At 35.7% G+C, this 17,124-nt stretch overlaps 1 protein-coding gene across 2 annotated transcripts in view; it reads left to right on the top strand.

Annotated features, from left to right (window-relative positions):
- The first annotated feature begins 3,542 nt into the window (after positions 1–3,542).
- dnajc17 (DnaJ (Hsp40) homolog, subfamily C, member 17) overlaps positions 3,543–17,124 on the top strand; it is a 115,009-nt gene continuing 101,427 nt past the window's right edge. The window contains 1 exon segment of one of the 2 annotated variants that reach the window (NM_200246.2): positions 3,543–3,752. In NM_200246.2, coding sequence (NP_956540.2) covers positions 3,675–3,752 — 78 coding nt within the window. In that variant the 5' untranslated portion in view covers positions 3,543–3,674. 2 annotated transcript variants of the gene reach the window in all.

The raw sequence follows: 17,124 nt of genomic DNA, 5'->3' as shown, positions 1-17,124 counted from the left end.
GCAAAAACAACCAATTTACACTTTTTAGTGAAATATAGGTGTCCTAATAGTGTTTATAGCAGTGTGGGACACATATACCACTGTCAACAGCTCAACACATGTGTTTTGGTGTTTCGTGACCCTTTAAGGTTTGAACTGAGAGAGTGTTGTCTGAACATTATCAGTGAGGCTATTCCAGATGTTAGGAACCATAAATGAAAAGGCTCGACCTCCTTTAGTAGACTTTGCGATTCTGGAAGCTTAAATTATGTCTATGGAAAGTCGATCCAGTGACTGTGAGAATTAGAGTACCAAATACAAACTCAGACACTAACCTGAAGACAGTACACCTAATTTAAGAAGAAATGACCAAGAACCAAAATTGATGGCACACAGCCTAACAATCGCCTTGAGAAAAATACACAGTCGATGACATAGGAAGTAATTTTATTTAGAGACCTTTTCTTCATTCACATACCTGTCAACCCTCCTGTTTTCTTGGGATTCTCCTGTATTTTACAGTTCTATCCCGCTATGATCCCGTGAAGGTATTTTCCCGTATTTCTCCCGTATTTTCAGTGTTTTTCTGAAATGTGGCAAATAAACATTAAAGACTCGAGCCTCCCTATCCGCAACCCATACCGCCGAACCACCAGGGGACACCCCTTGCTCTTAACTGCGAGTCTGTTCTGTGCTTTCGTTTTGTTTAGGCACGAAAACACTTTGAAATAAACATAAAAACGACGCGATTCCCTTCGTTTTCATTACAGGTGCTGTCTCCCCTTCATATGCAATCCTCAAAACACATGACTGTCAGCTGACATGCTCCGAAGTGATAAATAGACGCTGTTTCCCACACAGATTCTGTACACGTGATTTGAAGCTGAGCAAAAGTCTGGGTTTTGGGTGCGTATTTAAACAGACATATACACATAATTAATAATAATATCTAAAGATGTCGATCTTGGTGTTTTTTTTTTTCAAACACAACTAATTTCGTCCTAAATGAGCATAAACAGTTAGCAAAGCAGTCGAATGCTTTCATTATAACGTTAGATGTGTGCATTTTTAAAGTGACACCTTTGTTATTTAATGTAATCAAACAAAAAAAAAAAATCTTGCTCTATAATCAGAATGTGGTGAAGAAACGGCTCATAAGATTTGATTCTTTTTCATTATAATAATATCAATTAATTTTAATAAGCTGAACTGTTTGCTAATTTATTTGCTTCTAATGTATAATATTTATTTTTTCTTTTGTAAATAATAATAAAATATATTACTGACCATTTAACTGTTTATTTCCAACGAAACAGCTCCAAATGAGCATTTTTAGTAATTTCAGGATTTTTTAAAGGGGGTCGGGGGAATCCCTTATTATGGTGGGCATTTCCCTTATTTTCACATCCCAATGTTGACAGGTATGCATTCAGCACAAATTCAAACTTCATGGAGGACAAATTGTCGGTAACACATCAGGTACTACATACACTAATGTATGTGGACTAATCGAAGTTGGAATTAAACAGAATTATAGAGACGCGAAATTAATTATTTTTCAAATAAACCAGGAACCTTCTGAGACGCTTTTAAGAAGCTCATGAATAAGGAAGACATGAGGATTGAGGAACTCAAAATGTTTTTTCAGTCACACCTAGGAGACAAAAGCAGTACAGAGTCATTCCAAGAATTATTGTGTACAAAGAAGATGGAAAATGAGACACCTCAGCAGTTCCTGTACAGAGAAACAGGCCTCAAAGAGAAAATTCTCCATTCTGAGAAAACTCTGATATCAGAGACAGCTCAGCAGCATTTTTTAAAAATAATTTTTAAAAGTTTTATTATTGTATTAAATTTATTCTTCGTTCCTTGACTCCTTTTTAAATTGTATTTAATTAATATAATTAAATTAAAATAAATTTGAAATAATTTTTCTTATTTTTTTTCCTTTATTGTTTGTTGCTGTGAGGGTGCTTTGCTCCAAATTAAATTAAGCTAAATAAAATTCATTCATTCATATTAAGCTTAGTCCCATATTTATCTGGGGTCGCTACATCGGAATGAACCGCTATCTCATCCAGCAAATGTTTTATGCAGCGGATACATTTCCAGCTGCAACCCATCACTGGAAAACATCCACACACACTCATTCACACACGTACACTACTACGCCCTGAGGAAACCCATGTCATCACGGCGAGAACATAATTTTTTTTTTTAACTTGTTCAAACTTAATTAAAATGAACTAAAACAACCCAATACTTGAGATTTCATTGTTTTATTTTGATTTGTTTTATTATTTCATTGTTCATTCCTCTTATGTGAGGGTGCTTAGCTCTAAATTAAAGTAAATTAAATTAAATTACATTTTATTTAATTTGAAACTATTTTTCTTTTCTTTTCTTTTCTTTTCTTTCTTTCTTTCTTTCTTTCTTTCTTTCTTTCTTTCTTTCTTTCTTTCTTTCTTTCTTTCTTTCTTTCTTTCTTTCTTTCTTTCTTTCTTTCTTTCTTTCTTTCTTTCTTTCTTTCTTTCTTTCTTTCTTTCTTTTATTGTTCGTTGCTCCCTGACTGTGAGGGTGCTTAGCTCCAAATTAAATTAAATTAAATTAAATTAAATTAAATTAAATTAAATTAAATTAAATTAAATTAAATTAAATTAAATTAAATTAAATTAAATTTTACTTTTCTAAATTTAATTTAACTTAATTTCTAACAATTTTTTATTTTATTTTATTTTATTTTATTTTATTTTATTTATTTTATTTTATTTTATTTTATTTTATTTTATTTTATTTTATTTTATTTTATTTTATTTTATTTTATTTTATTGTTCAATCCTCCCAAACTCTGAGGGTGCTTAGCTCCAAATTAAATTAAATTAAATAATTTTATTTATTTATTATTTTATTTTTTATTTTATATTATATTTTATTTCATTTTATTTTTTATTTAATTTTACTTTTGTTTTATTATTTTATTTTTTATTCTTTTTCGACTGTGAGGGTGCTTAGCTCTTTTTAAAATCTAATGAAATGAAATGAAATGAAATTAAATTAAATTAAATTAAATTAAATTAAATCAAATTAAATTAAATTTTACTTTATACTTCATGCTTTTTACTTTTCACTTCTTAAATTTAATTAATTTAATTTGAAACTATCTTTTATATTATTTTATTTTATTGTTAATTCCTCCCAAATTGTAAGGGTGCTTAGCTTCAAATTATTTTATTTTATTTTATTTTATTTTATTATTTTATTTTATTTTACTATTTTATTTTTTATTTTACTTTTGTTTGATTATTTCATTTTTCATTCTTTTTCGACTGTGAGGGTGCTTAGCTCTTTTTAAAATTAAATCTAATTAAATTAAATTAAGTTAAATTAAATTAAATTAAATTAAATTAAATTAAATTTTACTTCATACTTCATACTTTTTACTTTTACTTTTTAAATTCAAATAATTTAATTTAAAACTATTTTTTATTTTATTTTATTTTATTTTATTTTATTTTATTTTAGCATTCTTTATTAAATCTTTCTTTGTTTCTCCTTGCCTACAGGGGCGCTGTGCTTCTCCTCCAGTCACATGTCCAAACACTGTAAATCGCGCAGAAGAAGTCTTCAAACTGCAGCTGAGGAACTCAAGGATAGATTTTACACACATTTATTCTTTTATTTCGTGATATTGAATCATGGCGACAACAAAAGAGCTCTTAGAGATGGATCTCTACGCTTTACTGGGCGTGGAGTCGACATCAACAGAGAAGCAGGTGCGTTAAGAAGAGCTGAATTCACACAAACACACCAGTGTTTCTGTCAACAAAGCACACAGTCATCATAATAATATACGGAAATGTTTACAAAAACAGTATACGACATTATTAATCTATCGTCTGTGTCACAGGTAAACGTTATAGAGAGAATATTTGCGGTCAGAAATACAAGAAGTGTTTACACAACAAAAACCAGTTAAAATAATAACGTTACTGACGAATTCGGATTGTTTAGTAGTTTAAATCACGTTTAATCTTATTTAATGTTATTTATTTCCACTACAGCAGGCTTATAATATTCATTATAGCATGATATTTGATTATAGCAAGCTTATAATGACAGGCAAGTGTGTATTTGTAATGTATAAATGTGTATTTGTTTGTTCATCGTGTTTATGGAGGGTGTTTTGTTCATAAAGAGGCGATTATGTCCTGTTTTTAGTATTTAATGTCTGATTTTGAGTAAAATAGGTTGTTTACTGTTCAAAATGAGGCTGTTTTGGATGTTTTTAGGAGCTGATTGAGACTGTTGTGAGTTGTGTTGACCTGCAGGTGGCGCTGCAGATTAAACAATGACTGACCTTTGCTTTAGTCCAAAGACAAAACACTCCGTAAACACGATAAACAAACAAATACACATTACAAATGCACACTTGCCTGTCATTATAAGCGTGCTATAATCAAATATCATGCTGTAATGTATATCATAAGCCTGCTGTAGTGGAAATAAACAACATTGAACTTTATTTAAACTACTAAACAACTCATACAAAGAAAGAGTGGTAAATAAGACGCACATAATTGTCAATGATGAGAGGCATACTTTATCATACACATGTGTGCTGTTTATTGCTTTTTACTGCTTGTCTTTTTATGACGTGCTCGCTATATACTGTAAGGCCTGTCACAGTAATCAATAAATGGACTTATCGCACAACGCATGGACATGAGCTCAATCCTTTTTGGTGATGCAATATATATCGCCCATACATGAAAACTAATACTAGCTACATTTTAGCTGATTGTGCAACATCTCCATCTCTATTGGAGGTCAGTGTTGTTAAAAACACTGTTGTTTTTACTATAAATGACTGTAGTATATTTTCATGTGGGTGCCTGGTGAGTGAAAATAGATCTGGTACAGTAGCAGATATTGCAGCCTCTGTTACTCTTTACCTTGCACTGTAATCAATATATAGACTTCTCACACAACACATGGACATGACCTCAGTATTTTTTGATATCACCCATACATAAAACCAATACTACGTTCTTAGGAATAAAGGTACGCGAGCTGTCACTGGGGTGGTGTTAGGCTTGGGCCGGTGTAAGATTCTGACGATGATAACCTTGGATATAAGTATCACGGTTTTGCGGTATTGTGATCACTGCTCTAACATATATACGCCTGGGGAAAAAAACTAAAACATTTTTTCCCTTTTAAACACAATGCATTTTATTTTAAGAAACATTTAAAATATTTTGGAGCAGTCAACATGTCAGGCTACATAATTCAAATTAATTATTGACTTTTGCTGTATTCATTTATTTCCAATAAATGAAAAAAGGTCACCATTTATAATGTCTTCTTTGGATATTGTTTCTGCAGGAGATACTGTTGTCCTAAAACGTAGAAAAAGTAGATTAAAAAAATCGTACACATACCTTAGGAAAGGTATTGCAGAAAATGTTGATAGTTTTAAAACCTTGACTTTTCCAAACCATAATATACCTTGAAAACGGTTATCGTACCATGCCTAGGTGGTACCTTTTTATACTTAAAGGGCTCATATTGGTACCTCAAAAATATATATTAGTACCTAAAAGTTTTGAGAGGAACACTTGGGTACTAATATGTACCCTTGAGGTATTAATATGGACCTTTTAGGTACGAATTTGTACCTTTTACTGGGCATTCACTGCCTAATAATTGAAATGACTATAATTAAAATGAAATATTCCTAAAAATAAAATATGATGTGTTCTGTGCAAGAGTGTGCATTGTGATGATATTATATTGTCATTCTGGAATTATATAATGAGTGGGATATAATGGTCTTAAAATGACAATAATATCCTTGATTGCAATATATTTTGGTGCAATATATCATACAACAAAAATAGATATAGTGACGGGCCTAGTTGTCCTTGAGTGCTGTGAAAGGCGCTAATAAACAAAGGGTATTATAATAATTATTGTTATTACCTTCAAATTATTATTATCAGGGTGACGATATTGTGCTCCCAGATGTGTAATAAATAGTTTGAAATGATCATTTATCCCTCAAGCTATTAGATTTTTTAAATTCATCCTCTCCTAGTGGTAGTTAATGGTCAATAGACTAAACATTTGTTTAGGTTAGTGGTGTCTTGCTTTTAAAAATGATCTATTTATGTAAATTCCTAATGTAAATTGTGAAATGTCTCTGTGAGTGTTTGCTGCAAATGAAATCTTCCTATGAGAATAAATAAAGCTAACTAACTAACTAACTAACTAACTAACTAACTAACTAACTAACTTATAAATATTACACTGTTTTGGTTTTAGATTGTGATTCTAAAGGTTCTTGATAAATAATTTCTAAAGACATCATTCTTGTAAAATTCCCCTTCTAAAAGCCGGAATTTGACTCTCTGCAATTTATATTGTGATGTTTTGCAAGATAACTTAATTAACCTAATATTTTTCTGTTAATTTAGATGATTTTGAAAGTAACTGAACTCAATCATTCAATCAGATTTATTAGAGTGTAGAGGTTTCCATCAAAACACGAGTTTATTAGTTCACTCCAGTGCTTTTGCTGCTTCATAATGTGTCTAGATTGCAAATGATAGCATTGATAAATGGGTTTAGAGCGCTATCTGCTGTTATAAACACTAGTCTAGAGCACCGTCTGCTGTTATAAACACCAGCCTAAAGCACCATCTGCTGTTATAAACTAGTCTAGAGCGCCATCTGCTGTTAAAAACACTAGCCTAGAGCACTGTCGGCTAATATAAACAATAGCCTAGAGCACCGTCTGCTGTTATAAACTAGTCTAGAGCACCGTCTGCTGTTATAAACTAGTCTAGAGCACCGTCTGCTGTTATAAACACTAGCCTAAAGCACCATAAGCTGTTATAAACTAGTCTAGAGCACCATCTGCTGTTAAAAACACTAGCCTAGAGCACCGTCTGCTAATATAAACAATAGCCTAGAGCACCGTCTGCTGTTATAAACTAGTCTAGAGCACCGTCTGCTGTTATAAACTAGTCTAGAGCACCGTCTGCTGTTATAAGCACTAGCCTAAAGCACCATCTGCTGTTATAAACTAGTCTAGAGTGCCATCTACTGTTAAAAACACTATCCTAGAGCACCGTCTGCTAATATAAACAATAGCCTAGAGCACCGTCTGCTGTTATAAACTAGTCTAGAGCACCGTCTGCTGTTATAAACTAGTCTAGAGCACCGTCTGCTAATATAAACAATAGCCTAGAGCACCATCTGCTGTAATAAACTAGCCTAGAGCACTGTCTGTTGTTATAAACACTAGAATGTGGAAAGAAACATTTAGCCTGTTGATCAAATCTGTTATCCACATATGAACAAGATCTTTCTAAATAGTGACATGGTCACATTGTACTACACTGAACTTTTAAAATCATTCAGTCAGATTTCTTAGACAGTGTTTTTATGAGCCTGTCGCTGCTTGTAGAGGTTGCCTCAAAATCCGAAAGTTTATTAGTTCACTCCAGTACTTTTGTTGCTTCATAATTTGTCTAGATTGCAAAAGATAGCATTGATAAATCGGTTTAGAGCGCTATCTGCTGTTATAAACACTAGCCTAGAGCGCCGTCTGCTGTTATAAACTAGCCTAGAGCGCCATCTGCTGTTATAAACTAGCCTAGAGCGCCGTCTGCTGTTATAAACTAGCCTAGAGCACCATCTGCTGTTATAAACTAACCTAGAGCGCCGTCTGCTGTTATAAACTAGCCTAGAGCGCCATCTGCTGTTATAAACTAGCCTAGAGCGCCGTCTGCTGTTATAAACTAGCCTAGAGCGCCATCTGCTGTTATAAACTAGCCTAGAGCGCCGTCTGCTGTTATAAACTAGCCTAGAGCGCCATCTGCTGTTATAAACTAACCTAGAGCGCCGTCTGCTGTTATAAACATTTACATTTACATTTAGTCATTTAGCAGACGCTTTTATCCAAAGCGACTTACAAATGAGGACAAGGAAGCAATTTACACAACTAAGAGCAACAATGAATAAGTGCTATAGCCTAGCCTAGAGCGCCGTCTGCTGTTATAAACTAGCCTAAAGCCCCATCTGCTGATATAAACTAGCCTAGAGTGCCGTCTGCTATTATAAACTAGCCTAGAGCGCCGTCTGCTGTTATAAACTAGCCTAGAGCGCCGTCTGCTGTTATAAACTAGCCTAGAGCGCCATCTGCTGTCATAAACTAGCCTAGAGCGCCATCTGCTGTTATAAACTAGCCAAGAGCGCCGTCTGCTGTTATAAACTAGCCTAGAGCAACATCTGCTGTTATAAACTAGCCAAGAGCGCCGTCTGCTGTTATAAACTAACCTAGAGCGCTGTCTGCTGTTATAAACTAGCCTAGAGCACCATCTGCTGTTATAAACTAGCCTAGAGCACCATCTGCTGTTATAAACTGGCCTAGAGCACCATCTGCTGTTATAAACTAGTCTAGAGCACCATCTGCTGTTATAAACTAGCCTAGAGCACCATCTGCTGTTATAAACTAGCCTAGAGCACCATCTGCTGTTATAAACTAGCCTAGAGCACCATCTGCTGTTATAAACCAGCCTAGAGCACCATCTGCTGTTATAAACTAGTCTAGAGCACCATCTGCTGTTATAAACTAGCCAAGAGCGCCGTCTGCTGTTATAAACTAGCCTAGAGCGCCGTCTGCTGTTATAAACTAACCTAGAGCGCCATCTGCTGTTTGCGCCATCTGCTTTTTGCGCCATCTGCTGTTATAAAATAGCCTAGAATGCAATCTGCTCTTAAACACTAATCTAGAGCAATTTCTCCCACGTCTACTGTTTAAAACTCCCCCAAACCAGCCTAATTTGTTTACAGATTTTTTTTGGATATATTTCTGATAGATTTGGGAAACTCTGAATTGCGGGAACTATGTTTATATCATTTTAGGAAATGCACCTCAGCCCTCAGCCCTATCCACCACTCAGGAACAGTACATATTTTAGCCTGTTGATCATATCTGTTACCAACATATGAACAAGATCTTTCTAAATAGTGACATAGTTGCATTGTACTGTAGCTGAACTTTAATAATCATTCAGTCAGATTTATTAGACTTAATAAATAAATTAGTAAAGTGTTTTTATGAGCCTGTCACTACTTGTAGAGGTTGCATCAAAACGTGACAGTTTAGTAGTTCACTCCTTTGCTTTTGTTGCTTCACAATGTGTCTAGATTGCAAAAGATAGCATTGATAAATGGGTTTGGATAGCAGCTAATAAGGGCGCCAAAATAAATAGAGGTCTCCGAGAATGTGCTGCTGGATGGAGCGGATCAGGCCTGTGTTTTGTGGATTGGAGCATGTTTGAGTCTCTGTCAGCTGTCAGCAGCGTATAATCAGAAACACACTGTCGTGAACTCGGCCAGCGGGACCAATGAGACGTGTGGTTCACATTCCCAACGCCTCATGGGAGTTTATGGCACACACAGGCGCAGTTCTGGATGGTTTTGTTCTGAAATGCCTGTCATGTTTGAGATTAGTTGGCTGGAGTCTGCTTTAACACTACCAATGTGGTCATTTTAGGGTTTCTATTGTAGTAACTTGGTAGAAATAAAGCCTGTGTAATGTAGATTTTTGAGCTTTCTCTAATGTGTGTATCATTCTAATGCATACATGTAGCAGTTCTGAAGTTTGGATGCCGATAATTTATTTAAGAAATAATATAATAGTCCATTTTTATCATGAGAACAATTTGAGGGATGTTTTTAGAAAATTATCAACAGGTTATTAATCAAATATTGAATTAAAAACTTTGAATAGACATTTTTGTGAACTTTACACGTATATTTATTTATATATTTGTTTGTGTATCGTCTTTTAATGTAATATGTAGTTGTTCTTCTAGTGTGATGTTTTTATGTATATTGGTCTTGTCATGAAATAGGCATGAGTTGCTGATGTGCCAAAAAATAAATAATAAAATAAAATAAAGTGGCCCATACGGAAATTTAGCATATGCATAATATAGAATTATATTTGAATACCGACGCGGTGGCGCAGTAGGGTGTACTGTTGCCTCACAGCAAGAAGGTCGCTGGTTCGAGCCTTGGGTGGTCAGTTGGCATTATGTGGAGTTTGCATGTTCTCCCTGTGTTCGAGTGGGTTTCCTCCGGATGCAAAGTCCCAAGCCCATGTGGTATAGGTGAACTGGGTAAGCTAAATTGTCCATAGTGTATGTGTGTGAATGAGTGTGTATGGTGGCTTCCCAGTGATGGGTTGCAGCTAGGCATCCGCTGTGTAAAACATATGCTGGATAAGTTGGCGGTTCATTCCGCTGTGGCAACCCCAGATTAATAAAGGGAATAAGCAGAATAGAAAACGAATGAATGAATGAATATTTGAACATTTAATTTTTTTATCATATTTTATCATTCTAATAGTGTAAAATAAATATGTGAACAAACATTTTTGCTAAATTTTGAAATAATACTTGCATACATACATATTATATAATTGTTTTACACACTTTTGTAAATATAAAATCCAAACATTTACTTTTAAATTTAATTGGTGATTTGCATATATACCAAATATCAGATATCCTGGGGACTTTGTTGGGCTTTTTGTGAACTTAGTTAAAGAATTACAAACTATGTTGCAATCAATTGACTATTTTGTTTGTTACTTTAAATATTTGTATTTAATTATTATAATAAATCACACTTAATAAAAATGATGTAAAATTATAAATTATAACAATATAATATATTAATACTAATATATTGTTAATAAATAACATATTAATAATATGTTATTTATAATATGTAATATTTATTAATAATATTTTATGTCATAAAAAATAAAATATTATTTTTAATAATTATAATATATTATTATTATTATATAATTAATATGATATTAATGCATTATTGTGATAATTTACTCAATTATATTTATATGTTTAAATAGTTTAATTAATTTATAATACAAAATACAATATAAATGATTTATAATTTTTTATTAAAAGTTATATTATTATTCATTCATTCATTTATTTTCAGCTTAGTCCCTTTATTAATCTTTATTAATTTATTAATTTATAAAAAAAAAGGGGGGAGGTAAAGACAAATGTAGTTTGTAGGGGTGTCAAAAATAATCGTTTTTTTCGGTGCACTGCGATGCAGACGCGGACAATTCGGTATCGGTTCAGTAATAATCATAACCGGTTAATACTGACGTCATTTACCTCATATGCGCTCTGTCGCGAGGGAGACGATCGCGAGTATTTACAACGCTTTAACTACTTAAAACTCATAAACTGTGCACAATTTCACTGTGTGTGTTTGCTGGATCAGTCTTTCACTGACATATACAACAAAAGCCCCTATTTCACTGAGATCGAGAGAATGAAAGTAACCTACTCCATTTCTCTCTCTCGCTCTGTCTCTCTCTCTCTCTCTCTCTCTCTCTCTCTCTCGCTCTGTCTCTCTGTCTCTCTCTGTCTCTCTCTCTCTCTCGCTCTGTCTCTCTCTCTCTCTCTCTCTCTCTCGCTCTGTCTCTCTGTCTCTCTGTCTCTCTCTCTCTCTCTCTCTCTCTCTCTCTCTCTCCCTCTCTCGCTCGCTCTGTCTCTCTGTCTCTCTCTCTCTCTCTCACACACACAGTGGCCCATTTGACCTGCTGGCATGGCTTTTCTTCTCTTCTCGGCTGTTTTACAGAGTTACTTTTGCATCCAGAAACGAGCACGTGTCTGCAGAGTTTTCTCCACCGTGTCTATCATACATCAGCTGTGAGATCGCCCCTGCCGCTTATCAGCGTCACTCATCTGTTAAGAACGCAGCGCGCAAGAGCCATTTGCAACCGTTTTTTTTGAGGGTGTGACCAATCAAAGAGGTGTAAGAGAACTAGACAAGGATCTGAAATTGAGCTGTATATTTATATTTGTTTATATTATTTGCTAAATGCTCAGTTACAGTTTTATATCTGACTGTTTGTATTAAAAGACAAAATTGTATTACAGATAGTATAAAAATATAAATATATTCATACATTTTAATACAAGAACTGCTGCTGTGAAGAAAATATAAATCTGTGTATGGAAAGCATCGTCAATGCACCGTGATGCACCGAAATATCGAATTAAACCGAATCGATGGCATGATAATCGTAACCGAACCGAACCGTGATACTAGTGTAGGTTCACACCTCTAGTAATTTGCTTTTCATTTATTTCAAAAACAGCACTGCAAGACACTTTTGGTTTCAACAAACAGAACTTAGAACCTGTAATATTATTATGAATAAAATAAAGAAATAATCAGCTGAATAAAAATAAACTGTAAAATATTTAGCAGTGTGAAAAATTCACTGTTACTACTACTGTTGCTGATAACGCTAAATGTAGAAATCTAACATTATAATTGGTACAACCCATATTTATTTTTTAGCTCAATTTCAATAAATGATTCAGTTATTCACTCATAAAACTTGTTTCATTGCTAAATGATCATTGTTGAAGAATTATTCAGTGGCTTGTTTTTGATGGGTGGTTGCCGCCACCTATTGGGTAAATTATGTAATTGCTGCCTACAACTGTTATTTTTTTTAGCGTAACGTTAAATGCAAATGACGTCGATGGTTTTAACCTTTACCATAAACATCAGTGGTTTTATCTAAACAATAAACTGTTCTTTTGTGTTAATTAATTGTTTGTTACTTCATAAGTAACTCAAAAGACTAAAGACTGAATCTCTTTCTTGATTTCAGCACAGATTTTGAATGCAGCGATTTGAAAGAATGAATAAACATATGCAAATCTCCATCATTTATAATTTATGTTGTTTGTGTGTTGAGATCCTAACCTTTAATGATTAATCGTGCAGCTTACACTGAATGCATTAATGCAGGCTTAACAAGTGATAGATGACACCTTTAATACCCTAAGAAACGCACCACACCCAGAATAACCTACCACAACTTCTTCCATCTTCATCATTATCTTTATATTTTACAGTAAAGCCTAAAAAATAATGATAATTCCTCACATTTATATAGCGCATTTCTGGCCACTCAAAGCGCTTTACACATTGGGGGATCTCCTCATCCACCACCAGTGTGCAGTATCCACCTGGATGACTCGACGGCAGCCATTTTGCACCAGACCGCACACCACACACTAGCACAATTATGATATGAAATGATATGAAATGCTTTCATACATGTTGTTTGAATGATGCTAGGGGCGATCTCTCTCTGATCGCTACAAATTTAGGATTAACCTACAAGTAAAAAAAAGTATTAGCCTAATCTGTGGGTCACATGTGTTTCAAACTATGGGTTGTGATCCGTACGAATCCCGGATCAACCATTATCCATTACACCCCTATTAATATCACAATAATATATTCATATACTGTGATGTATTATTAAGGATTCTAACAATCAGTTCATAGTAGTGTGTACTCGATCACCGATTGGTTATTGATCAGTGATATGAAGTGTGTGTGTTTGTGTGTGTATTTAGCAGCACTGTAGGGGTGTCACGGTTTTGATTTTAAATCGAAATCGATCGAAATTTATGCTCAATTTCGATTATCGAATCAAAAAATAGAATCGTCGATGCTGCCACGCCCCCAATGTCACGTCAGCTTGGCTTGCCAAGCGGGAAAAACAGGCTTGTTGAAGTGCTTGTTAAACTGCGCAGACGCAGGAGACCCGTCGACAGAACTTAAACTTTCAGGGCTCGACAATAAGGACTGCCTGATAGCCCGGAGCCAGCGTGCGAGACGCTCGGGTCAGTGTACAGTGCTGCCTTGTTGCGTGCCAGATCGAGCCAGAGCTGCGTGCTGCGACTGTCTGTCAATTGTGTGCAAATACAATCTTAGGGTGCTTTCACACATAGACGTTTGTTTCGGAATCTGTCTCGTTTCCCCCGTTGGCGCGGTTTGTTTGGCATATATCCAGCAGTTGCGCTCGCATCCGCGCCAAATCAATCAGTCCGAGATCGCTTAAATGAGACGGTCTCTGCTCTATTAAAGGGCCATAAAGCCCCCTCGTTTCAGCAGGGTGTTTTCACACCTCTACTTTGGAAAAAGTCAGAAAAGTGGGCGTGTCCAGCTCTGTTTAGGGGGGAGTGTCAGCGGAACTAAAGTGGGAGGGTGTGGGAGTGTCTATTTGGACGCGCGCGAGTTTCAGTCAAAATACTCACACACAGGAGAAAGTGATGGTGTTTAACCTACATGGACATCTGTAGTCGAATTATTTGCCAAATTATTAAATGGTGGACTTTAACTGCAGTTTGGCTCTTTCATTCAGGGAATTCATTCATGCCCCTCGCGACAAACGAGATATTTGATTCGAGGAGCTGCTCTAAGCGTGTATTTTTCATGCAATGTTTGATACCGCACGGCGAATGAGAGAAAAAAAACTCAGCATTTCCCGGAAACTTAGATGCACACGGCAGGTAGCGTCAGAAAGCCGCGTGTGTTATTCCGGTCACTAAATGCGGTAAAATCCTACACGAGGTTAAAGTTTGGTTGTGGTGCTAACATGTTTGTACTCGGTGCAATAGTTAACTTAGTTCGATACGAACAAACTGAATAAACAAAGAGCACTGGTCGCTCACTTACCAAATCTGTAGAGACAGGACAATCACCAGCAACTAGAGCCGCGTCTTTATTAAGAGGAGACTACAAGCGAATCCGGATCTCAGCGTTTGCAGATGAGAACAGCTCTCAGGTAAACAATAATCCTCCTTAGACACGTAAGTTATTGTTGTCGAGCGTCGCGTACACTGTTATTCCACACGTGACTCCAGCTGCGCTCTCACAGAGAGAAAATGAAAACAAAACTTCACTGCAGCAAACTATAAAAGCAACACTTCACACTTGTTTTGCCAACACAACGTGGCGTCTCTGTCGTCTAAACACTGTGACAGTAATTGTGACAGTAAAAGTAACACTTTTTAGTGAAATGTATGTGTCTTAATAGTGTTTTTAGCAGTGTGGGACACATATACCACTGTCAACAGCTCAACAAATTTATTTTGGTGTTTCGTGACCCTTTAAGCGGATCGATTGTAGTGAGAAAACAAAACAATGCAACGAACTAACAACCCAGGCTATATCACAGTGTATTATGATCGTGTAATAGCCTTATATACGGCTATATAAAGAGAGAATGATGAGCAGGGCGAGATGTCATTCTTACAGGTAAATGCGAAAGTGAAAGCATGCTGAAATATTACCGAGAGCCGTTTATCCAGCCTGATCTCGGTTTATCCGTTAGGAAAATTGACCGAAGTTACTGTCTGATCATTTTTTCATATTTTAATCTTATAATATGTTGTGGGTCTTTGTATGACTGTTGTGTTAGGCCAGTTGTTTTGTTCTTTCTTTCGAGCTGTCAGTGCGGAAATGATCAACATTGATCTGCTTCGCGATCTGATGCCGTCTCGGTTCATCTGCTATATATAACATATGTCTCTCTATAATTTAAGCCTAAAATGCAGAATTCTAGCCAACGTTTCTTTAATATATTGATTAATTCAATAGATAGATTTTGGTATTTATGTGTGTAACTTACCTTTATTCATTTACTGTATGATTTGTTTATGGGTAAAACAAAGACCATGCAGGTTAGGTAGTTTAAACGGTAGGCTACAAATAATTAATTCGTTATTAATTAATTATTCATAATCGAAAATCGAATCGAATCGTGACTTAAGAATCGAAAATGTAATCGAATCCAGAATTTGGAGGATCGTGACACCCTTACAGCACTGGGGCCTCATGTATCAACGCTGCGTACGCACAAAAACTTTGCGTACGCCAGGTTTCACGCTCAGAATCGCTCACGTTTGGATTTACTAACGATGAACTGAACGTGGGAATGTGCGCAGCTTCACGGCAGCTTTCTGTCTGGCGTACGCACATTTTCTGTGCGTGTCTGTTTTATTTCCATTGGCGACTCCTAGAGGCAGTTGTGTTAAATTGCTTTCTACAAAGTGTCTGAGCCGTGCAATGGCAGCTGTATGAGACGGGTTCATCTAGCAGGTATATAAGATTTCCATACCATACAGTTGACCAGCTAAACATTAAAGCACAATTTGCAGCGGTCGCCTGTTTTCCCAATGTAATCTGAGCTATCTACTGCACGCACATTGCTATAAAGACACTATCTGAAGATGAATTTGCATGCGTGAATCAGAAACATTTCCATTCAATAAATGTGCAAATAAAATATGATGCACAAACTTATTAATGATTCCTACTTGTCTTTCTCGTGATAAATAGTGGGCAAAATCTGATATGTAGCGGGGGAAAAAGAAGAAAGAGTTCATCAGACGCTGGATTCAAACCGAGTTCATGCTCGAACGTGTCAAACCATGTTGACATGCGTTTTTCGAGCTGCGCCACTGAGGCAGATAAGAGTAATGCAACATTTTACACCTATAATCCACACTATTTCTTTTTTAATTCACTCGGTGCGATGTTCAGACCCCACTGTGTTAACCGTATCAGCTAAACTCTCCCACTCTATTTTTTTCTTTTGTTGTTAATTCCGGAGAACAAATTTGCAAATAACACCGCTTTCCTCCGGTCTACCTCTGAAAGCAGCACCTCCAATTCACATTCTGTTCAAAGTTTCTCTTCTTGCTTGCTTTTCCGTTGGGTTTTGCCAAAGTAGAGTCATTAGCATATTCATACGTAGGAGGAGGCAGGGAGGGGTTTTGTGCTCGTGCATGTTGCGCTCAGTTTCACGTTCATTCAGATGTGCAAAAGAATATGCGTGGGATTCGGCGTACGCAGTGTTTCATACATCTGAATTTTTTTCTGCGTACGCACATTTACAGCTTTGTGCGTACGCAATGTTTTAGTAAGATTTCCACGCAAGTCTTTGTACATGAGGCCCCTGGTGTGTTTTCCTCATGTGTTTGACTGTAATGTGTGTGCTGTGATTTACAGACATTCAGCTCAGATGTTTGGTGGGATTTCAGGGTTGTGGTGAATGTGGCTTCAGTCTATTGTTATAAAACATCTCTGATGGTTTTTATGCCTTCCTGGAAGCGTGAGCTCGTGTCTCTTTGTCTTGAATTATGTAAAATGTTTTGTAGAATAAAATTATCTTGTGTGTGTGTGTGTGTGTGTGTGTGTGTGTGTGTGTGT

This window comes from Danio rerio, chromosome 17 (genome assembly GCF_049306965.1).
Source record: "Danio rerio strain Tuebingen ecotype United States chromosome 17, GRCz12tu, whole genome shotgun sequence".
In the NCBI taxonomy this organism is placed as follows: domain Eukaryota; kingdom Metazoa; phylum Chordata; class Actinopteri; order Cypriniformes; family Danionidae; genus Danio; species Danio rerio.
This window is presented reverse-complemented; position numbering and strand designations above follow the sequence as displayed.